Here is a 24,640-nt window from a genome sequence, read left to right as displayed (position 1 = left end):
TCTTTACAGAAAAATGTACATAAGAATATACATGGAAGGTCCTGCATTCCACTTTTAGGAGTACTTATTCACGATTTCCAGGGAGAGAACCTTAGTTAGGCTTTCATTGAAGTTTACAGGTAAACAGGGAATAAAGTCAGGTGATACCAGGTTGATAAACAAAGCAGAGGTTTAGGTGAAACCCAGGAAACATGGTTGAGTGTAAAAGTGAATTTTTCTGGTAAATACAGTCTTGAGATTTTGGTGGCTTCAACATGGAAACACCGAGAAAGGGGTAACAGGAAGGGAGTGCAAGAATAAACATTTCAGGGGAACACAGCTACTCACAATGCCCATGGCTGTCTCTCAGCAAGATCCCTGGGCATGTAAGCAGAGTGCAAAAGTGGCAGGAGATACTCTTATTAAAGCCCGAAGAAGCCTGACCAAAGCAGTGGTGCAGTGAATAGAGTGTTGGACTGGGATATCGAGGACCCAGGTTTAAAACCCCGAAGTCACCAGTCTGAGTGCAGGCTCATCTGGTTTGAGCAAATGTTCTCCCGTTTGGACCCAAGGCTGCTAGCTTGAGCAAGGGGTTACTCGATTTGCTGAAGGCCCACAGTCAAGGCACATATGAGAAACAATCAATGAACAACTAAGGTGTTGCAATGTGCAACGAAAAACTAATGATTGATGCTTCTCATCTCTCCATTCCTGTCTGTCTGTCCCTGTCTATCCCTCTCTCAGACTCTCTCTCTCTCTCTATCCCTGTCTATCCCTGTCTCTGTAAGAAAAAAAAAGCCCGAAGAGTTGAAGTAATTGAACAGAGTCCAGTGAGTAATGTTCTTGATCATCTCTTCATTGGAAATCTGGAAAAGAGGTTGGAGATGTGGGGATGGAAGGAAGAGGGTTGGTACAAATGTTTCTATAGGAACAACAAAAGCACCATTCCATTCAAACTTGCCACCTCATCTCCATTCTGGCCCTGAACTAATTGCCACCCTCCAACAGAAGGTAACAATTGGCTGAAATGCTTGAGTCTTTTATATAAAGTTATCTTCCATCCATTCATCACCCATCATCCATCCAGCAAATCATTAATTTTTTCAAGACTATTTTCAGTGACTACTCTGAACATATAAGGCAGCAATGCCACAGTAGATGGTGCATTCCTCAGAAAGATTAGTCTCCTAAGTGACAGCTGTGAACAAAATAGGACAGAATAGAATAAGTACTTTGTGAAATTTTCTCTGAGAATCAAAGAAATACCTATCAGACAAAGGGACTAGAAGAGATTTCCTGGAGGCAAAGAAATTTGAGCCTACAGCTCAGGGAGGATTAGTCCTCTAACCAAACATGGGGAGAAGGCTGGAGAGAGAGGGAGGGAACAGTTTACCTCGAGAAGGAAATGCGAGGTCTAGGAGGGTGGAACTGTCTACTGGAGTAGGAGGGAAACCAGAGATGAGTCTGGAGCAGTGAGCAAGGGCCAGGTCCAGTCACCTCTGTGCTTAGACCCTCCTTAGAACTTCCCTGTCCATCTCAGGAAACACTTCATGTAGCTCTATCACGTGGAAAGAGGAGTAGGAGAGAGGAGTCTCATAATTTGCGGGAACCTGGCTTCCCCAAGTCCCATTTCAGTTTTCACATCGTGTCCTGTACTCTGTTGTTAAGCCGTCCTGCATTTCTCTGCCATCAGCTGACTTGGAGAGAGGAAATCGATTGCACAGCATCCACAGTGGGGTGACCCCTTTGCCATTTGTGGTTGTCCGACTAGTAACGTGGTGCTGCCCACAGGGGCGGGCCCTTAGCACGGAGCCACACTTAGTAGAGGCGCACGGAAGGAGGCATGTTTGCTTTCCTGCTTAAACTCTGAATTTCGCTGCGCCATGAGCAGGGAAAAACATGCCAAAGCGCAGAACAGTCCCGGAGGCTGCGCACTAGAGTTACTGGACTTTCCAAGCGGAAATGCCTTCTCCGCATAGAACCCGGGAGAGGACTGCCGTACAGGAGAAACTTCAGGAGACGCTCTGCAGAGTCTTCTGGGAACTGTAGTCTTTCCGGCGATTGGAACCGAGAGAAAAGACTTCATTTGGGAATCATTGTCTGTTTTATACGTGGGTATCTTAAGAAAAGAGATGGGTAGAGCTGGCTGGTTTTTTTTAGGTAGTTGAAGCATCGTGGGAAATTCCAAGATTGCAGTATTAATCTCAGTCAGGATTCATACAAGAATCAACCAATGGATGCATAAGTAAGTGGGACAAATCCATGTTTCTTTCTCTCTCACTCACTCTCTCTTTTCCTGCCTTCCATTCTTTCTCTCTAAAATGAATCAATAAATATTGGATACACAGGTCGGCTGTCGCTACAGTATATGATGTTCAGGTATATTAAACTCGTGCTTCAGAGGTCGTTGTGTTGCGGCCAATGGAAGGCAAAAAAAACCCTCTAGGAATTCTGGGAATCGTAGTTCTTACTCAGATGAGCCGGGAGCCCACGTGTACCTCTGCTGCTGGTTCCAGTGAGCGCGGGTTGCCGTGGTGACTACCGATCTGGGAGGAGGGACGGGAGAGGCGGTGCGTAGTGTTAGGAGCCCTTGTGGCAGCTGTTGGTTTGGACACGGGATGAGTGAGGCTGGTGTGCGGTAGAAAAAAAACGGGAAATGCGGAAGGTTTCATTTTTGGACCCAGGACGCGGCTCCAAAGTTGTATATTTAGGGGCGGGGAAGTGGAGTGAGAGTCAGTTTGTTCGGAGTCCCTGAATTGCGGGGTGCACCTGGGGTTCTATCTTCTCCCACTGTACCGAGTGAGCAGGAACTCTCATATCATTTTTTGGGAAGAAGTTGGGATGATTCTGGTCTGTTTAATTCACATAGGGAGGTGGCTGTAGACGTGCATCCCCGAGTTTACTTGGGCTCTGGGCACACGAGTTCAGTCAGAGCTAAATAGACAGGCGTTCTTGTGGTGGGTGGAGGTGCAGAGCCGACCACATAGCCCCCCTGCTTTTGGCAAGGGATCACCTACTTGAGTCAAGCGTGTGTGAATGGTTGTGGGAACCCCGGACTGAGTGTGAATATAGAGTTCTGGTTTTTGGGCTTGTTTTGTTGGGGCTCAGTATGGCCCAAGTCTGTGCGTGATTGGAGATACAGTTGGGGTGGGAGCTCTCAGGAGCTGCAGTGCCTGATTTGTACAGTAAGGAGTGTGGAAACGTCACATTGCTGCTCCACCCGCAGGTGCTGGCTTCGTGGAAACACAGAGGACTTTCACAAGGACGGTTCGGAGAAGTCACCTGGGGCAGGTGCAGAAATTGATCCTGTGATGAAATAATGTCTACGTGGCTGGGAGGTAGCATTTCAGGGGAAACAGTGGTCTGACTTCGATGCCATGACGTTGCCTGATCCTTCGGCCTTGGGAGAGCAGGACCGGGAGGAGAACAGGGAAGACGTGGAGACCATGAAGAATCTGACCCTAAATCATGAGGCTAAAGGTGAGAGTTGTTGAGAGTCTGGAGAGGTGAGGAGGAGGAGTAAGGCTCCGGGCTTAGCTGAGAGCACTGTAGTGACCCCAGCTGAGTAAAGGGACTGCTCCCTCTGTCCTGGGCTCCGAGGAGCTGCTCCCCGGGGCATTCTGGGAGGCCTGCACCCTCAGAGCTTTGTTCTTCCCCTAGGTCTGCCTTCCAACTGCACTGACTCGCTCCAAGAAAAGGAGGGAAAGCCCAAAACACTGGTGAGTTTGAGTTACATTTTTTCCTTTTTCTCTGAAATGCTGGCTCATTTTCCAGGGAATAGGCAAAAGGGATATTCTTTTTCTTGGGAAGGGAAAAAGCAATCAACATTAGACACTTCATGCCTGTGTCAGGCAGCATGTTTTAGAATGACTCCTGCATTTGTTTTATTTTCTTTGTTGGAAAATCTACACATGATGTGTAAAACCCAGGAAAGTGCCAAATATAAGTCATATTTTTAAAGAACTGAGATTATTAAAATTTTAAATGTAGTATTTAATTTTACTTCACACTACTAAGATACTGTCTTTTGCAGTGAACATCTTTTTACTTTTTAAATTTTTGAAAAATTAGTGAAGCAGAGCATAGTATTTAAAAAATATGTCAACTTGTACTCAATTAAACATGAACAGTAAGGGTCACAAAAAAAGTTATTTTTTCAGGAATGACTGAGTTATTGACTCTGGGTAGAGATGTCCTGCTGTTGTTTCCCCTAAACTGGGAAGGATGTTCTTAATCACTTGATTGCAGGCCTAGTTAATTATTCTTAATGCGGTGACCTTTTTTGTTTTTAGAGGCTATGCAGGAAGGACGGTCATGGAATAGCCTCCAGCCAAACTTTCCCATAAAAACTGGTAGGGGCTCAGACAGGCCTGAATGGGTGGTTCTCTCTAGAGGACTTTTACTTACAAATGCACACGCTGGGAGTCCCAACTGCAGCCCTGGCTGAAGCTTCCTGGTCTGGTTGTGTGTTCTTCCAGGGTTTGGTGAGATTTGTACATACTTATAATTTTTTTTCTTTCTTTTCTAACCTGTTTTTTAAACAAGGTATTACTTTAAGACTCAGGCTGATGGTTTTGTTTTGTTTTTTGTCTGATGATGTGTACAGCTACAACCCGGTCGGATGTTTTTTTGGTGTGGTAATTGTTTCATTGATTCTTTTTCATTTTATTTTATTTAAAGTTACATAAGTCGTTCTGGGAGAATAGCCAGGAGAGCCCTGCTATAAAGAGTGTTATTTCTGGAGGGGAGGGTCAGCATGACTGTGCTGTCCAGGCCTCTCCTCCTGATTAGCTACATATTTGGGGGCAGTAGCCTTTACTGAACTCGCCAAGAGGAGTCAGAAAACGTGAACAAGTGACGAGAGTCACATCCTGAGGAGGGAACTGGGTGGGTCTCCAGAGTTCCTACAATGTCTTGCCTAAAATGCTCAGTATATAGCAAAAAAAAAAAAAAAAAAAGAGTATTGAAGGGGAGAGATGCAGAGTGAGAAAGAAAATAAGATAGAACATACAAATATAAGAATGAGAGGAAGTCTAAATAAATTTTTCTGTTATGTAAAATGAAGACAACTTTTCAGTTCTATGCTGAGTTACAATCTCCTTGGAATGTACATTCATCCCTCCCTTACTGGTTATGAGTTCTGTGTTGGGCAATTTGCTGTGGACACCAAGTCCCTTTCAAATTGGAACTTTTCTGCCCGTCTAGAACTCTTTCATCTCAGTATTCCTCCACAGTGCGTCCTCACAGTCATCTTCCTGAGCACCGCTTCAGGTTTCAATTTCTTTTTTTTTTTTTTTTTTTTTGACACAGGTGGAGAGTCAGAAAGGGACATATAGGGACAGACAGGAAGAGAGAAAGATGAGAAGCATCAATTCTTCATTGCAGCACCTTAGGGTTCAATCATTGCTTCCTCACTTGTGCTTTGAGGTGGAGGTACAGCAGAGCAAGTGGCCCCTTACTCAAGCCAGTGACTTTGAGCTCAAAGCAGCGACCATGGGGTCATATCTATGAACCCACGCTCAAGCCAGTGTCCCCATACTCAGGCTTTGGAGCCCACGCTTCAGCTGGATGAGCCTGCTCTCAAGATGGCGAGATTAGGGTTTCAGACCCGGGTCCTCCGCATCCTAGTCCCACGCTCTATCCACTGTGCCCCTGCCTGGTCAGGCCAGGTTTCAAGTTGATTCATAAATCACTTCTCCAAAGAAATCATAAATGTCCAGGGACCAGGAACGGGTGTATGTGTTGACTCTGTGCTCCTTCAATTTCAATACAAAGTCATGATCGTGGGCAGTAGAATTTGGTACATAGAAGTGTGTACTTGGAAACAAACTGGACCAAGTTTTTGTAGATCCGAACCCTCCAGGGTGATGATATTTACTCATCATGCTTGAAAAATTGATGGTGACTTGCTGTTTATTAATGGATTGCTTCTTTATAGGTACCGATCACATTCAGGGATGTGGCCGTGGTCTTCACAAAGGAGGAATGGAGGAGGCTGAGCCCTGCACAGAGGAGCCTGTACAAGGAAGTGATGCTGGAGAACTACAGGAACCTGCTCTCGCTGGGTGAGGCTGTGTTCTGTCCTTCCTTACTGCGGTAGCGGGATGGACCCCCTACCGTGGCCAGAAAATGTTCTAGACACTTAGAGCCACACAGAAGTGAAGGAATAGCAGCCCCGCCAATGGAAGCTTACTTTTCATGATATATTGAGACAAATAAGAATAAAGTAGCTTCCCGAGCAGGGATAAGATGGTACGTTAGACAGTGATAAGCACTTCCTAGTCAAAAATAATGATTAAATGAAGCAGGATAAAGGAGTATCGATTGTGACAGAGCAGCAGGCTAAATTCGGAATCAGTGAGGAGATAACGTGAACAGGGACGTAATGTGGTGATGGAGTTAGACTCTCTGTGAAAGGAAATAGCATTTCAGGAACAGATGTGTTGGTGCTTCAGCCTCAAAGAAGGGATGTCCCTTCCGGGGTAAATAATTGTAAGGAGCCTGACCAGGCGGTGGCGCAGGATAGAGCGTCGGACTGGGATGCCGAGGACCCAGGTTCGAGACCCCGAGGTCGCCAGCTTGAGCGCAGGCTCAGTTGGTTTGAGCAAAAGCTCACCAGCTTGGACCCAAGGTCACTGGCTCAAGCAAGGGGTTACCCGGTCTGCTGAAGGCCCGCGGTCAAGGCACATTTGAGAAAGCAATGAATGAACAACTAAGGTGTCGCAATGAAAAACTGATGATTGATGCTTCTCATCTCTCTTCATTCCTGTCTGTCCCTGTCTATCCCTCTCTCTGACTCTCTCTCTGTCTCTGTAAAAAAAAAAAAAAAGAATTATAAAGAGGCCGGTGGGACTGGAAGTGCTGTTTGCATGTGGGAGAGTAGAGAGAAACGTCTTCTGCAACCATCAGAGGTTTGTGTTTTACACACTGTTTTTTGTCTTATTTAGAAATTTACATTGATTCTTTAATCCTAGGTTGATAAATATTTTCTATTACAACATTACCCTGAGTCAGCCATTGTCCACTTTTTCTGTAAAGGGCCAGAGAATAGTTATTTTAGGTGTTTTGTGGGTGATGCAATCTCTAACCGCTCTAAACTCTCCCTGTTTCGGACGCTACGTGGATAAATAAGTATGATTTTGTCTCAGGAAGACTTTTTCTTTGGACACCAGAGTTTGAATTCTATATCAGTTTTATGTGCTATATACTATCATTCTTTTGACTTGTTTTCATCATCTTAACAATTTAAAACTGTCCTAGCCTGTCAACTGTACAGAGAGAGAGAGGGGAGGATGAAATAGGTCTCGAGCTCTATTTCTCCCACCCCTTGTTCTAGGTCAGTGCTGTGCTGTGCAAATACAGTGTGAGCCACAGGGATGATTAAAAGTTTTCTAGTAACTACGTTTTTTAAATGGTAGACATAAAACGGTAAAATTCACAATCTTATGTCGTACAATATTTCCAAATATTTCACGCATATTGAAAATATTTTTAAAAAATTTCTTTTAGTTTTTTTTTTTTAAGTGAGAAGCAGTGCGTCAGTGGGAGAGATTCCCAATGGGGCCCTGACTTGGATCAACCTGCAAGGCCTGTACCAGGTGATGCTCTGCCCCCCTGGGGCCGTGGCTTTGTTGCCAAGCAGCAGAGGTACTTGAGCGCTAGAGGCGAGGCCATGGGGCCATTTTCATCCTCCGGGTCCCAGTTCCTTCAATGGAGTCATGGCTACAGGAGATGAAGAGAGAGAGACAGAGAAAGAGAAGGGAGATGGAGAGGTGTGGAGAAGCAGATGGTCGCTTCTCCTGTTGCCCTGACCAGAAATCGTACCCGGGACACCTACATGCTAGGCCGACGCTCTAGCACTGAGAGGACGGGCCAGGGCCCAATGCTCATGTCTTCTATCGCCTCTTGTTCAGCACTGTTAGTTTTGGCATCTTATTTATTTATTTATTTATTTATTTGTATTTTTCTGAAGCTGGAAACGGGGAGAGACAGTCAGACAGACTCCCGCATGCGCCCGACCTGGATCCACCCGGCACGCCCACCAGGGGGCGATGCTCTGCCCCTCCGGGGGGTCACTCTGCCGTGACCAGAGCCACTCTAGCGCCTGGGGCAGAGGCCAAGGAGCCATCCCCAGCGCCTGGGCCATCTTTGCTCCAATGGAGCCTCGGCTGCGGGAGGGGAAGAGAGAGACAGAGAGGAAGGAGAGGGGGAGGGGTGGAGAAGCAAATGGGCGCTTCTCCTATGTGCCCTGGCTGGGAATCGAACCCCGGTCCCCCGCACGCCAGGCCGACACTCTACCGCTGAGCCAACCGGCCAGGGCCTAGTTTTGGAATCTTAGAAAAGACCTCCCTCTATTTTGGTGTGGTATTTTTATGTGTGTATGACAGAGACAGAGAGAGAGAGAGAGAGGGACAGATAGGGACAGACTGACAGAAAGAGAGAGAGAAATGAGAAGTAGCAATTTTTTGTTGTTGCACCTTAGTTGTTCATTGATTTGTCATATATGCCTTGATTGGGGGGGCGGTGACAGTAGAGTGAGTGACTTCTTGCTCAAGCCAGTGACCTTGGGCACAAGCCAATGAACCTTGTACAGAGCAGATGAGCCCGTGCTCAAGCTGGCAACCTTGGGGTTTTGAACCTGGGTTCTCTGCATCCCAGTCTGATTATCCACTGCGCCAGCGCCTGGTCAGGCTGGGTCTGGTATTCTTAAAGAAGAAGGGGGAATGAAGTAATGAGGAAACCACATTGTGGCTTTTAAAAACCTGTTTCAAAGTCGCAGTAACTTTTCACCAATCTCTGTTGGCCCAAGGAAATTCTGTTGGCAACTGTGATGTCAGTGTGGTGAGATTGGTCTGGGTGCAGGGTTCCAAAATCCTGAAACATGGACCGTATGTTTCTTGTCCATGGCAGAAGTCACAGTACCTAATAGAGAACTTAGTACTTAGAAATTATTTCTTCTAAGTATTTGTTTGCAGATGGGCAACCTGAAATTCAGATTCAGTTGTTATAAACTCTGTTCAACCGCTGTGTAATGTACCGTTTCATTTGTTTGGAAGTCCTCCTGATCAAGTAACTATTTCTGTGTTGAGTTTTTTATTGTTTTGATTTTTTTAAATAAGTACACTCATGAAGAATATTTCCACATAGATCATAGAGACTGTCACCTCCAAGTACAACAGAAGTGTAAACAGGGCATCAGTGGGAGGGTCATGGCTTGGCTGACTTACTAGAAAGAAACAGCTGGTGGTATTGAAGCTATTTACAGGGCAGATTGCTTACGTGGAAGGTGCCCAGTCTGAGTGACATGTAGAAGATGTTTCTGGGATGGTTCCACTGGATTGCCATAGAAAAGGGACTGTGTAGAAACAAAACGTAAAGAAATCATTAGTGGAAACAAATGATGTTGTACACATATGATTAAAACAGGTGTGGCAGGAGGGCCCTAGTTTACCTGAGAGAAGGGGGGACTCCCTGCAGTCATTTGGGGGCTTCTCTGACCGAACTTTCTTTCTCCAGCAGAATCAAAGCTAGAAACAAACCCCTGCTCCTCCTGCCTTCTGGGTTTCTCCAGGAAGCCACTGCCCAGCCAGCCGGTGCTTCCCATGTGCACAGACATGTGTGACTTCTATCCAGGGGATTCGGGCCTGTGGCGTCAGGAGCAGATGTCTTTATCTCCGAGGTGCTGGAGGGAAATCACAGAAGGTGAAGGCAGGGAAGATGGCTGGAGACTTTCATTTGTGCAGATGGAGGAAAGGGAAACCTCAGGCGCATTCTGCAGCCCACCCCAAGGACCTTCCAGAGAAGGTCATGAGGTGCTAGAAATAGAGCCCAGCTCAGTCCAAAGGGTAAGCCCAGTGCAGACAGACAAGGGGAGGAAGGAATTAGAAATCCCGAGATCCGGAGCTGTGAGCTGTAACGAGCTTGATCTCGACAGCAGCCTGGAATCAAACGTTATGACAGACAGGGTGACCCTCTCAGGGGAGAAGCCCTACGTTTGCAGGCAGTGTGGGCGGGGCTTCACGTTTCAGTCACACCTCCTCACACACCCTGAAGTGCACTTGTCCATGGAGAATCCTTTCCTGTGTGAGGAGTGTGGCCAAAGTTTTGATGATAAATCAAATGTCACAATTCAGCAGCAGACTCACTCGGGGAAGAAGCCCTTCTTGTGCCCAGACTGTGGACGAGGATTCAGTGATAAGTCAAACCTCAGGAGACACCAGAGGACACACTTGGTGGAGAAGCCCTTCGTGTGCCCGGACTGTGGACGAGGATTTGGTTGTAAGTTAGACCTCAGGAGACACCAGATATCTCACTCGGGGGAGAAGCCCTTCGTGTGCCCTGAGTGTGGACGAAGATTTCGTGATAAGTCATACCTCAAGACACACCAGAGGACTCACTCGGGCGAGATACCTTACTTGTGTGATCAGTGTGGGCGATGCTTTGTTTACAAGTCATCCTTTCAGTATCACCAGAGGAAACACTCACAGGACACGCACGCTTTCAGGGAGTGTGGGCAGAGCTTCAGACATAACTCAGACCCCATTCGGTCGCAGCTAACTGAGTTGGGGGAGAAGCCCTTTGTGTGCCTGGAGTGTGGACGACAATTTAGAGTTAGTTCAAAACTCAGGAGGCACAAGTGGACTCACTCAGGGGAGAAGCCCTTTGTGTGCCCGGAGTGTGGACGAGGATTTCGTGATAAGTCAGACCTCAAGACACACCAGAGGACTCACTCGGGGGAGAAGCCCTACTTGTGCCCTGAGTGTGGACGAGCATTTGGTGATAAGTCAGGCCTCAGGAAACACCGGAAGACTCACTCAGGGAAGAAGCCTACATGTGCCCTGAGTAGTGCGAACAAGGATTTCCTGATAATCCAGCCCTCAGGAGACACCTGAGGACTCACTCAGGGTAAAACTCTTGTATGTGTGGTGAGTGTGGATGAGGCTTTAGCTGGAGAGCAGCACTCCTGAATCAGCAGAGGACATATCGAAGGACAAGTGTGATATTTGCAGGGAATGTGGGTGAAGCTTTAAATACACATCAAGGCCTGACCTGTGGTGGCGCAGTGGATAAAGCGTCGACCTGGAACGCTGAGGTTGCCGGTTCAAAACCCTGGGCTTGCCTAGTCAAGGCACATATGGGAGTTGATGCTTCCTGCTCCTCCCTCCCCCTTCTCTCTGTCTCTCTCTCTCTCCTCTCGAAAAATTAATAAAAGAAAAAATTAAATATTAAAAAAATTTTTAAAAAAAATAAATACTCATCAAATGTCATCAGACACCTTAGGACACAAGGAGGGGGGAAGGTTTGTGCATGCAGGGACCTCGGTCAAGACTTCAGCAATCAGTGAGTCCTCATCTTACAGCAGAGACACCACCGTCCGTGTGTGTGTGTGTGTGTGTGTGTGTGTGCGTGTGAATAGTAGCGTGCAGGTAGCTCTAGTTGTAGGTCAGCCCCTATTGCACAAGGAGGAGGCACTCAGGCAGGAAGCGTGTGTGCAGGGACTGAGGGTCAGGTGTGAGCAATAAGTCAGCATTGACCGAACAGCCAGTGGCCAACGGGCAGGCCCATGAGGGCATACTCAGGGAGGGGCCATGTGTCTGCAGGGGGTGTGGACAGGGATCCTGTGATCATGCCTCCCTGTTCTCATGCGGTGGGGAGATCCTTCAGTGAGGATGTTCCGGAGCTCTGCTCAGATCACCTGATCAGGACCCACACCCTGCAGCTGCTGATAACTGCTGCTGATGGGCAGGGTGATGAATTCTTCTATAGGACCCCCTCTTAGCCACAGAGAATGACCTCTTCTCACATGGTGTTTTCTGGGCCATGACTGATTGAGATGGGGAGATAAAACCTCACCCCTTGACTCTGTTGGGTTCAGAGGCTCATCCTGGGTCCGAAGATGCTTGTGAGTTGTCATTTGTGAACACACTGCCGGTCAGCTTTTCTCTCTGCCCATTCCAGTACTCATTCACCAATAAACTACTGTAACTCCAGTGGCCCCGGCCACCATCACAGCAGCCTGGCCAATGCAGGTTCGCATTGGATTCGGACAGTCCATAAAGAAACAACAGAGCAAAAAGCTGGTGGGCCATCATCTTTAATCCGAGATTGCACCCGGCAAGGAAGTAAAAACACACACTGGGCTCCAAAACCAACTCATTCAGTGCTCACAAAGCTACTGACTTCTCCGAGTTTCCTAGAATTAAAGGTTTCTAGTTCACCAGACTTATTCACCTCTGTTCCCCATCTCCCTCTCTCTGTACAAACTCGGCACAAACTGGCTTCTCACTTAGCACTCCACCATCTTGGCTGCTTCTCCTGGCCTCCTCCACGTGGCCTTTCTCTGCGCTCTCCTCTAATGCTAATCTCAGGAACTGAGAGAGCAAGCTCCTGGTCTGCCCCACTTTATAGTGCGGAAATCAAAACCTTTTAAACCAATATACAAATAGGGAAGTCTGCAATACAGTCACTTCTCTGAGGCATGATGGGATTGCACCACCCCACATCAAAAAGGGTGGGAAAGGCTTAGTCCTAAAACCAAGCCGCAGGCTACAAGGATCCTGCCTGTCCACAGCCTGCCCCCAACACATTAATATCATGTGGGCAGTGCCATCTTTAACAAAGTGAGCATAATATATTTTATCTGCCCAACAACTACTCAATTCTCCATCCATTGTCTCTCCAGGGACTCCACTCTGAGACACCTTAAATGTATAAGGAGTATAGTCACAGCTATGGCTATAAACCACCCCTCACAAATGCCAGCGTATATGTTCTATGTGTGTGAGATGTTTCCTGGCACAAACCAGGGAAAATCTCACCTCAGGATACGTCATAGAACAGCTGCTTTGTAAGTAACTTGCGATCTAACTTTGAACCCTCTATGACCTGATTGGGAAACTTTAGTTTACAGCCCTGAGTGAATGTGTTTTGGATGCAACACTGACACAGTGAGTGACTGATGTTTGTCAGACTCAAAACATCATCCTGAAAGGCCTTTAGAAAAGTAGCTTAGGACAGTGGTCCCCAACCTATTTTGGGACACAGACTGGTTTAATGTCATAAAATATTTTCATGGACTGGCCTTTGGGTCAGACGGATAAATGCACAAAATAAAATTATGTGACCGGTGTAAAAACTGGCATTTTAAAATATAATTGTCAAACTTACAAGACGAGCATCAAGAGTGAGTCTTGGATGTAACAGGGAATCTGGTCATTTTAAAAAAATAAAATATTGTTGTAAGGCCAGTAGCCAGGGCTACTATCACAGCTGTTTGGCCCATGAAGGTTCACATTGGATTCTGACAGTCGGTAAAGAAACAATGGAGCCAAAAACTGGTGGGCCATCATCTTTAATCCTAGCTCGCACCCGGCGGGCAAGTAAAAACACACACTGGGCTCCAAAACCAACTTAACATTCAGTGCTCACAAAGCTACTGACTTATCCGAGATTCCTAGAATCAAAGGTTTCTAGCTCACCAGACTTATTCACCTCTGTTCCCCATCTCCTTCCTTCTCCCTGCACAAACCCTGTACAAACTGGCTTCTCACTTAGCACTCCACCATCTTGGCTGCTTCTCCTGGCCTCCTCCACGTGGCCTGTCTCTGCTCTCTGCTCTTTAATGCTAATCTCAGGAACTGAGAGAGCAAGCTCCCATTCTGCCCCCCATTTTATAGTGTAGATTCAAAACCTTTAATCCAATATACAAAATAGGGAAGTCTCTAATACAAAGTCACTTCTCTGAGGCATGATGGGATTGTACCACCCCACATCAAAAAGGGTGGGAAAGGCTTAGTCCCAAAACCAAGCCCCAGGCTACCAGGATCCTGCCTGCCCACAGCCCGCCCCCAATACACATTAATATCACCTGGGCAATGGCTTCCACGTGGGCAGTGCCATCTTTAACAAAGTGAGCATAATATATTTTATCTGCCTAACACCCACACTAGCCCCATCTTCACATCAGCACAAAGGCCCTCATTCATTCATTCTTTCCCCTTATCACCGGATCTCCCTCCCCTGTAATCCTGTTGCCTTTGTTCTTGTAAAGAAGTTTTGTCCTCTGCTCAGTAAAAGCTGTGAGAATCAGGGCTCCGGAGGTCTTCATTGCCTGTCCCTGGAGGCCTCTCCCTCTTCCCCTTGCAATCAGTTTGTGCCTTGAGTAGGTTTTTTTCACTGCGACGCTGAATGTTAGCAGTTTCGGTTGGGCTGCACTATTACACTACATTTGGAGAAACTTTAGGTGGCCTGGGAGGGACTCTGTGAGAGGCTTTAACAGTCACACCTCATAGGGCACCAGGGGACACTCGGGGCAAAGACAGACATGAGCAGGGTTTGTGGGTGGAGCTTTATCCTGTTGTTTCTCCTCAACCTTGCAAGAGGACATTCTTTTTTAATTTTATTTTTAAAATTATTCCTATTATTTATTTATTCATGTCAAAGAGACAGAGAGCGATAGTGGGGATAAACAGGAAGCATCAATTTCCATATGTGCCTTGACCAGGGAAGCCCAGAGTTTCAAACCAGTGACATCAGCATTCCAGGTCGAGGCTTTATCCACTGTGCCACCACAAGTCAGGCCAAAAGGAGATTCTTGTTCCCAGGAATCACTACCTCAGTTATCAGTCACCTTTGAGGGGCTTTCTGAAGTCTTCACCCCAACCTCCTCCCCTGTGAGAGGGAGGATGTAACTAGCTACTTACATAGACATGTTTATTTTTTCACTTTTTGTAATTGGAATAAAGAAATAAAAGGTTTCATTTAAGTAACATAGAATGACCACGTCTATGTCTTTGTCAGGTAAACAAATGTTTTTAGATTTGCTCCTTTGTATTGGGGCAGCGCCCTGTGTGTATAGTGTATGGAAGGATGTAGGTGGTTCCCTCAGGAAAGTAAATTACAGACTGAGTTGACTTCCTGCTTGGGAGGGAGGAGTGTTTCCTATTGTTTGCTGTAGAAAGGTTTATTTCCTCCAGCCTGCTTAGCTACAGAGTGCATAGGGAGAGAGAGTGCTCAGTGCTTAGGAGCCCTGCTGAGTTTTGTGGGGGCCCAGGACTCCTGTAGAGCCTGAGAATGAGTCTGGGTTTGGGAGCCTTGAGTGAGAGGGAAGGGGTCTCCCCTGCCTGTTTGCTCTTCTCCATTGAGACTGATAAACAGAATGACCCACCATTTCCTGTCTCCACTGTTCCTTTACCTTCTGCCGGAATCCAATGTGAACCTGCATCTGCATGGCCATGTCCGGGGTCACCAGCTTTACAATTTTCATACACAGTTCATCCTCATGCTTTCTTGTCCTTCTGTTCCAGTAAAGTCTTTCATGAGCTCAGTCTGTGCCCCTTAGTCACACATGCATCTGGAAAACAGTTCACATTCACAGCCCAGGATTCCTGCATGAATCCAACCCCTGAGAAATAAATAAGTCCCAAATAAATCTGGTAGATTTGTTGGGGAATCTGAGCTTTTGCATGGAGAGGGTGATCGAGTTCCCAGAATGGAGGAACTTTCCAGGTCACCAAGACCTTGATTACTGCTTCTCCTAAATGATGACTCCCACTGGCTGCAGTGAAGGCTCCATCGCCTGGGTTTTCTTCTCCCAATCTCTACTCAGGTCTCTGCTGAATACCTGTCATCCCCATCAAGACATCACTCTTTCTTTTTTTTTTTTTTTTTTTTTTCCTTTTTCTTTTTTCTTTATTCATTTTTAGAGAGGAGAGAGACAGAGAGGGAGAGAGAGGAGAGAGAGAGAGAGAGAGAGAAGGGGGGAGGAGCTGAAAGCATCAACTCCCATATGTGCCTTGACCAGGCAAGCCCAGGGTTTCGAACTGGCGACCTCAGCATTTCCAAGTCAACACTTTATCCACTGCACAACCACAGGTCAGGCCAAGACATCACTGTTTCTTAAAGTCTGTTCTAGTTCTCCTTTTTCTCAGACCCTTTATTGGTACACTCTCTTTAGACTTCCACATTCTAAGGGCAGAGCCTTTATCTGTGACCTCTCTTCCCATCATGAATCATGGCTTTGGGCCTCTTAGCTTCTCATGGGTTTAAACACTGATAAATACAGCTTCAATGACAAGTCAGCCCTGGCCGGTTGGCTCAGCGGTAGAGCGTCGGCCTAGCGTGCAGAGGACCCGGGTTCAATTCCCGGCCAGGGCACATAGGAGAAGCGCCCATTTGCTTCTCCACCCCTCCGCCGCGCTTTCCTCTCTGTCTCTCTCTTCCCCTCCCGCAGCCAAGGCTCCATTGGAGCAAAAAAGATGGCCCGGGCGCTGGGGATGGCTCTGTGGCCTCTGCCCCAGGCGCTAGAGTGGCTCTGGTCGCAGCATGGCGACACCCAGGATGGGCAGAGCATTGCCCCCTGGTGGGCAGAGCATCGCCCCATGGTGGGCGTGCCGGGTGGATCCCGGTCGGGCGCATGCAGGAGTCTGTCTGACTGTCTCTCCCTGTTTCCAGCTTCAGAAAAAAAAAAAAAAAAAAAAAAAAAAAAAGAATGACAAGTCACCTCAGTTCTCCAATCCAAGGGTCCTGCTTAGACACAGCATCCTACTAATTTGTCTACGACAGGTTTGTCATACCCAAGGTGTTATGTGTTAGTCCAAAGGCCTGGCGTTTTGGGCACAGCCTTTTCTACTGCCCCTTCTTCTGAGACCAAGTAACCCAATTTGACAGTTCTACAGATGAGAAAGCAATTGATGAACAACTGAGGTTTGGGAATGAAGAACTGATGTTAGTTGGCAATGGGAAAAAGTCATGTGAGGAACCAGGTCCAGGAACTTTGGCTGGAACCGCCCACACCCATGCGGACCAAAAGAAACTTCCCAGAAGCCCTTTGAAAAAGAATGACCATCAGTCAGCCAATGAAATTTTGCCACATCATATCAACCCGACCACCCTACCGACCATATAAATTACTCCCTCGCGGATGAATCCACGTGACTTCCCTGGCCCATTTTGCGGATCAGAGAACCTCGTCCGTGATGCGCTCTACTAATTAAAGCTTTTACTATTCCACACTTCGTGGCTACGCCTTTCTTTCTTCCTCAGCAAGGAAAATACCTTACATTTGGTGCTGAAACCTGGGAGGAGCTTGAAGCCCACTGGGGCCACTCCTCTCCTCTCCCAAGGAAGAACCAGGACCTCCAACCTCCCACCCACTTTAGCACATGATGCGGTGAGTCACCTGCCTTCAGCCTCCCTTCAATTCTTTTCTATTTTTTATTTTATTTTATTGTATTTTTCTGAAGTTGGAAACGGGGAGGCAGTCAGACAGACTCCTGCATGCGCCCGACCGGGATCCACCCAGCACGCCCACCAGGGGCTGATGCTCTGCCCATCTGGGGCGTCACTCTGTTGCAACCAGAGCCATTCTAGCGCCTGAGGCAGAGGCCACAGAGCCATCCTCAGCGCCCAGGCCAACTTTGCTCCAATGGAGCCCAGGCTGCGGGAGGGGAAGAGAGAGACGGAGAGGAAGGAGAGGGGGAGGGGTGGAGAAGCAGATGGGCACTTCTCCTGTGTGCCCTGGCCGGGAATTGAACCCGGGACTGCTGCACGCCAGGCCGACGCTCTACCACTGAGCCAACCGGCCAGGGCCACCTTCAATTCTTTTTGCTGAGACTCCCTGTCTATAATCGCAGCTGTGTCAGGGACCTCTTTTCCATTCCGAGTGTGTGTGTGCTTGTGGAAATGTCCCAGATACACCCACTTTACCTAACCGTCCGGTGGCCAGAGCTTGAGTTGTGGGATGCCAGTTCTCATCTCTGCTCACTCAGAGGCTGAGGTTGGCCCTGGGGCCACAGGAATCTAAACCTGACTCAAAAACACTCCTGGAGTGCCTTATCTGAATCTCTCCCTCCCTAAAGAAGAAGAAACTGATCTTTGTCTCCACCATGGCTGGGCCACTATACTCACTGGATAATCAAACCAGGTGGCCTCTTGAAGGGACTTTTGATTTTACAATAATACCCTCACCAATTTAACTATTGCCAAAGAACTGGGAAATGGTTGGAGATCCCTTACATTCAGGGCTTCTAGTATTTGCACTCTCATCCTAATCTCTGTGCCGCCTGCTCTACAGCGCAGGTCCTTTTTGGCCAGAGAAACCTCTGCTTCTAATCTTTCCTCCTTCACTTTCCCCCTTGAGAAACTCTCTCCCCCTCCTGCCTGACCCCCGGGAGTGACCCTCTCTCGGGACCCCTCTCTGGTCCCTCTGTGGACCTCTTCCTTGAAGAAAGCCCACCCTCCCCTGCTGGTCAGAAGCCCCTCCCTTTGCTGTGTTCTTAAGCCCCTCCCCTGTCAGGCTCTCCTCCGCCAGCCATTGGCCCTCACACGGGTTTGCAGGGCTCCTGACCCCATGGCCCAGCCCCGGTTTTCTTGCAGGAAGGCCTGGCCCTGTTCAGCCTCTGGCTCCGGCGTTTCTGGGTGGATCTGGGTGCTGGGCTCCTCAGGAGCCCCCCTCCTCTTCTTCTCACCTCCAAACCCCTATCCGAGACCTAATGAACACGACGTATAAAGTTTTTAATGGTCATAACTAGTAGAAAAAGTCTGAGGCTGCTTGCCAGGCCCGCATGCAGCAAAAGGTAAGTCTCCAAGCCCATGCTCTTGTGGCAGCCCTGAGGCTGGCAGAGCAACAGGGGGTAGGCATAGGAGGTGCCCTACCCAAGTCCGGACCCGCAAAGAGGAACCCCATCAGAAGTTTGCATTAAATGTGTCAAGGAAGGTCACTGGCCCCAGTAGTGAGTGCCCCTGCCTGAGGCCACCCACTAAGCCCTACTCTAACTGCAAGCAGCCCAGTCACTGGCAGAGTGATTGCCCCCTTTGGGCAACAGATTCTTCCTCAGCACCTCTACATGGAAGACGAGCCACCAAATAGGAGGCCAAGCCACCCAGGCAGGCCCATTGCTCAAATTTCTCAACCTCATGGACAACTGACACGGCCCAGACTTGGAGACCCCCATCACCCTCGCCAAGCCCTGGGTAATGCTACAGGTAGCAGGTAAGACCATCTCATTTCCTGTAGACATGGGGGCTACCTTCTCTGTTTTGCCATTGCACTCTAGACCTCTAGTTCCCTCACAGGTCTCGATTATGGGGGTGGATGGGACCCCATATGATAATATTGACTACTTCTACTGCAGCCAAGCTCCTAGGGCAAACACCTTGGTACCATGTCTCTCGCCTCAAGCTTGCCCCCATGCAAGACCACTGGCAGTCGGAACCACTGGCCCCTACCCATCTCCGGCTCACTGAAAGGTTGGGCCCTACAGACCCTCCTTTGGCTCCTGTCCTTCCCACCGGGAACCTGCATTCAGAGTGAGGTGAAGCAGGAAGCAATGCTGTTCAATAAGACTGGCCTGATGGAAGAAAGCATCAATGTCCTCAACTGTCTGCAAGAGAAACTGCACAAGGGCCTCTCTTCCTACAGCCCGTTTAACTCTTGATGGCAGCCACCCATCTTCACCTGGGCTGTCCCTATCCTAGGTCCTCTTCTAATTATCAGCATATTACTCATATTTACTCCTCTTTTTAAAATTCTTACAGGATCGCAACTGCGAGGTTTCTCAAATCACGGTCAACCAAATTTTCCTACACCCATATACACAACTCCCATCAGAGCCACCACCTTCTGACCTCCCCTACCCACAATGCCTCTAGCCAGCAGGAAGTAGCCAGATGAATACTGGCACCCTTATCTAACATAAAAGGTCAGAATGTGAGTTCGGTTGGCAATGTGGGAAGGTCACGTGAGGAACCAGGCCCGGGAACTTTGGCTGGAACAGCCCACACTCACGCACGCCAAAAGAAACTTCCCAGAAGCCCTTTGAAAATAACGACAGTCTGTCAGCCAATGAAATTTTGCCACGTTATATCAACCCAAACATCCTACCGATCCTATGAATTAACCCCCAGTGGAAGAATCCATGTGGCTTCTCTGGCCCCCTTTCGTGGAACAGAGGACCTTGTCCGGGATGCGCTCTACTAAATAAAGCTTTGACTATAAAACTTATAATGCTCCTTGCAGAAAAATGTACAGATGCATATACATGCAAGGTCCTATATTCAACCTTTGGGAGTATTGCTTTATTCATGATTTCCAGAAAAAGATACTTAGGCACTCACTGAAATTTGCAGGTAAACTGGTAATAACTTCAACCAATAGCAGATTGACAAACCAAGCAGAGAGAGGTGTAGGTGGACCCAGCAAACGTGGGTGAGTGTAAAGGTGGAATGTTCCCGAGAAATACTGGCTGGACATTTTAGTGGCTTCAACACAGAAACACCAAGAAAGTTGTAATAAGAAGGGAGTGCAGGAATAAACATTTCAGGAGAGCACAGCTACTCACAACGCCCACGTCTGTCTCCTAGCAAGAACTCCGGGTAAGTCAGCAGTGTGCAGGGGTTCCCAGGAGACACTCTCGTTTCAGGCTGAAGAGTTGTAATAATTGAACAGAGTCCAGTGATTGATGTTCTTGATCGTCTCCACTGGAAAGCTGGAACAAAAGATGGAGATGTAGGTTTGGGAGGAACAGGGGTGGTCCAACTGTTTCTGTAGGAACAACAATAAAGCCACCATCTGCTACAACCTTGCCACCTCATCTCTGCACTGCCCCTGAACAGAGAGCCATCCCCCCACAGAAGGTGGCAAATGGCTGCAGTCTTTCCATCATTTCCATGAAGTTATCTTCATGCATCCATTTATCCATCATCCATCCAATCATTTTTTTTTCTCAGAGAATAATGTTTTCAGGGTTTATTCAGGACATATAAGGCAGCGCTGCCAGAGTAGATAGTGCATTCTTCAGAAAGATAACAGTCCCTTAAGTGACAGCTCCGAACAGACTAGCACAGAATAGAATGGTAAGAGCTCTGGGAAACATTCTCTGGGGATCAAGGATATTTATATCAGACAATGGGGCTAAAGGAGCCTTCCTGGAGCAAAGAAATCTGAGTCTACAGAGCAGGGAGGATGAGTCCACTAATCAAACATGAGGGGAAGAGGGAGCGAGAGTCATGGAGAAATTTATTTCTAGGAGGAAATGCGAGGTCTAGGAGGGCGGAACTGTCCACTGGAGAAGGGGGAAGCTAGAGATGAGGAGGGAGCTGTGGGCAAGGGCCAGGTCCAGTCACCTCAGTGCTCAGACCCTCCTTAGAGCTTCCCTGTCCATCTCAGGAAAGAATTCATGAAGCTCTGTCATGTGGAAGGAGGAGTAGCGGACAGAAGCCTCATTATAATTTGGGGGAACCTGGCTTCCCCACGTCCGATTTCGGTTTTCACATCGTGTGCTGTACTGGGTTGTTAAGCCGTCCTGCATTTCTCTGCCACCAGCTGACTTGGAGAGAGGAAATCGATTGCACAGCATCCCCAGTGGGGTGACCGCTTTGCATTCCCTGAATTTCCTGCTAGTAACGTGGGGCTGCCCGCAGGGGAGTAGCACGGAGCCACACTTAGATGGCGCTCAGGGAAGGAGGCGTGTGTGCTATTCAGCTTAAACGCAGTGAGTTACCCTGGGTCACGGGAAGGGAAAAACTTGGCAAAGCGTAGAACAGCCCCGCAGCCTGTGCGCTAGACAAGCTGGACTCGGAAACCAGATACGGCTTTTCCGCACAGAACCCGGGAGAGGACCGTGGAAGACGGTATAAATCTCAGGAGATGCTGCCGCTGAGACTTCTGGGAACTGTAGTCTTTCCGATTGAAACCCTGAGAACAGACTTCTTTCCCGAAATATTGTCTGTTTTATACATGGATATTTAAGGAAAAAGATGGGTATAGCTGGCCGGTTCGTTCAGTTTGTTAGAGCATCGGGAGTGTGCAATAAGAATGCAGGTTCGGTTCCCAGTCAGGGTACATGCAAGAATCAACCAATGAATACATAAATTAGTGGGACAAGAAGTCCATGTTTCTCTCTCTTTCCCTCTCTGTCTCTCTGCCTTCTACTCTCTTACTCTAAAATCAATAAATAAAAAAATAGGAAAAACAGGTCGGCTGTCACTACAGTATGTAGTGTTCAGGTATGTTATACTCGTGGGGAGGAGGTCATTGCGTTGCTGCAGCCGAAGCCTCCGGGGATTCTGGGAATCGTAGTTCTTGCGCAGATCACCCGGGAGGTCACGTGGACCTCTGCTGCAGGTTGCGGTGAGCGGGGGCTGCGGGTTGACTACCGAGCTGGAAGGAGGAATGAGAGCGGCGGTGCGTAGGGTTAGGAGCCGTGGTGGCAGCTGGACCCGGGATGAGTGAGGCTGGTGTGCAGTAGATAGAACGGGAAGTGCGGCAGGTTTCATTTTTGGAGCAGGAACGGGGCCCAGACGTGTATTTTCGGGGGGAAATTGGGATGAGACTCAGCTTCGTCGGAGTGTCTGAGTTGCGGGGCGCTACCGGGGTCTTTCCGACTACGCTGGGGCTCGTGAGCAGAAATTCTCATATCCTTTTTTTTTTTTTTTTTTTTAAGTTGGGTTGATTCTGGGCCATACAATTCACATAAGGAAGTGGCTGTAGGCGTGCATCTCCGAGGTTTATTTTAAGGACTCTGGGGACACGAGTTCAGCCAGAGCTAAATCGACAGGCGTTCCCTGTGGTGTTTGGGGGTGAGAGGCCGACTATATAAGTCCCCCTGCTTTTGGCAAGGGGACACCTACCTGGGTCATCCGTGTGTGAATGGTTGTGGGAACCCCGGACTGATTGTGAATATCGAATTCTCGGTGTTTTGGCTTGTTTTTCTGGGGGTGACTCTGGCCCCACTCGTTGAGTGAGTGGGGATGCGGTTGGGGTGGGAGCTCTCAGGACCTGCAGTGCCTGATTTGTACAGTAAGGAGTGTGGACACGTCACGTTGCTGCTCCACCCACAGGTGCTGGCTTTCTGGAAACACGGTGCACTTTCACAAGGAGGTTCGGAGAAGTCACCTGGGGCAGGAGCAGAAGTCAATCTTGCAATGAAATAAGGTCTACCTGGCCGGGTGATAGAATTTCAGGGCAAACACTGGTCTGCACCTGAGGCCTTGACGTTGCCTGATCCTTTGGCCTTGGGAGAGCAGGTTCTGGAGGAGAACATGGAAGACTTGAAGACCATGGAGAATCTGACCCTAAATCATGAGGCTAAAGGTGAGAGTTGTTGAGAGTCTGGAGAGGTGAGGAGGAGGAGTAAGGCTCTGGGCTTAGCTGAGAGCACTGTAGTGACCCCAGCCGAGTAAAGGGACTGCTCCCTCTGTCCTGGGCTCCGAGGAGCTGCTCCCCGGGGCATTCTGGGAGGCCTGCACCCTCAGAGCTTTGTTCTTCCCCTAGGTCTGCCTTCCAACTGCACTGACTCGCTCCAAGAAAAGGAAGGAAAGCCCGAAACACTGGTGAGTTGGGGTTATTTTTTTCCCATTTTTTCTGAAATGCTGCCTCATTTTCCAGAGAATAGGCAAACTGGATATTCTCTTTTCTTAGGAAGGGAAAAAGCAATCAACATTAGATAGTTTATTCCTGTTTCAGGCACCGTGTTGGTCAGTTTAGAATGACTTCTGCATTTGTGTGTTTTATTTTCCTTGTTGGGAAATATACCCACAAAGAAAACCAGATAGAAGTTGACAGAAGAAATTTGACTTTGGGTGATGAGTATGCAACTTAATTAAATGTCAAAATAACCTGGAGATGTTTTTCCTGAATTATGTACCCTGATTTATTAATGTCATCTCATTAAAATTAATTTTAAAAAAAGAAAATATATCTGAGAGTGTAATAACCCAGGAAAGTGTAAATTATAAGGAATATTTTAAAAATACTGAGATAATTAAGAATTTTAAATGTATTCAATTTCATTTCACATCACACTAGCTAAAGATAGATTTTTTTGCAGTGGACATCTTTTTACTTTTTTACTATTGAAAATTTTTTTTTTTTTTACAGAGACAGAGTCAGAGAGACGGATAGTTAGGGACAGACAGACAGGAACAGAGAGATGAGAAGCATCAATCATTAGTTTTTCGTTGCGACACCTGGTTATTCATTGATTGCTTTCTCATATGTGCCTTGACCGTGGGGCTACAGCAGACCGAGTAACCCCTTGCTCGAGCCAGCGACCTTGGGTCCAAGCTGGTGAGCTTTTGTTCAAACCAGATGAGCCCGCACTCAACCTGGCGACCTTGGGATCTCAAACCTGGGTCCTCGGCATCCCAGTCCAATGCACTATCCACTGCGCCACCGCCTGGTCAGGCACTATTGAAATTTTTGAACGAGAAGCAGAGCATGGTGTGAAGGAACAGTATTAAAAAAAATATGTGAATTTGAACTCAACTGAATATGAACAGTAAGGATCACAAAAAAAGGGATGGTTTTAGAAATGACTGAGATATTGACTCTGGCTGAGAGGTCTTGCTGTAGTTTTTTCTAAACTGAGAAGGATGTTCTTAATCACTTGATTGCCAGCCTAGTTAATTATCCTGAATGTGATGACCTCTTTCATTCCTTGAGGCTGTGCAGGAAGGTCCCTCATGCTATATAGCCTTCAGCCAAACTCTTTCCATAAAAACTAGTAGTGTCTCAGGTACACCTGAATGTACATTTCTCTCTAGAGGACACTTCCTTGCAAATGCGCAGGGTGGGAGGCTCGTTCTGCAGTCCTAGGTGAAGCTTCCTGGTATCCTTATGTGTTCTTCTATGGTTGGGTGATATTTGTACATACTTATCATT

General features: G+C 47.7%; 2 protein-coding genes across 3 annotated transcripts in view; both read left to right on the top strand.

The window, feature by feature from the left end:
• Positions 1-2,613: 2,613 nt before the first annotated feature.
• The window catches only part of LOC136405159 (zinc finger protein 343-like), a 28,009-nt gene continuing 5,982 nt past the window's right edge, over positions 2,614-24,640 (top strand). The window contains exons 1-4 of one of the 2 annotated variants that reach the window (XM_066384246.1): positions 2,614-2,778; positions 3,206-3,459; positions 3,640-3,698; positions 5,918-6,044. In XM_066384246.1, the coding sequence (XP_066240343.1) occupies positions 3,357-3,459; positions 3,640-3,698; positions 5,918-6,044 (289 nt within the window). In that variant the 5' untranslated portion in view covers positions 2,614-2,778; positions 3,206-3,356. Of the gene's footprint in view, positions 2,779-3,205; positions 3,460-3,639; positions 3,699-5,917; positions 6,045-22,085; positions 22,163-22,818; positions 23,072-23,251; positions 23,311-24,640 lie in introns of those variants that run through there. The other variant, XM_066384247.1, reaches the window with a different exon arrangement.
• On the top strand, positions 9,933-11,147 carry LOC136405700 (histone-lysine N-methyltransferase PRDM9-like). Its single transcript, XM_066385176.1, has one exon. The coding sequence runs from the start codon at positions 9,933-9,935 to the stop codon at positions 10,869-10,871; it is 939 nt and encodes a 312-aa protein (XP_066241273.1). The 3' UTR covers positions 10,872-11,147.

The sequence above is a fragment of the Saccopteryx leptura genome, chromosome 5 (genome assembly GCF_036850995.1).
Source record: "Saccopteryx leptura isolate mSacLep1 chromosome 5, mSacLep1_pri_phased_curated, whole genome shotgun sequence".
Taxonomy (NCBI): Eukaryota; Metazoa; Chordata; class Mammalia; order Chiroptera; family Emballonuridae; genus Saccopteryx; species Saccopteryx leptura.
The sequence above is the reverse complement of the archived record's forward strand: the minus strand, read 5'-3'. Positions and strand labels throughout refer to the sequence as shown.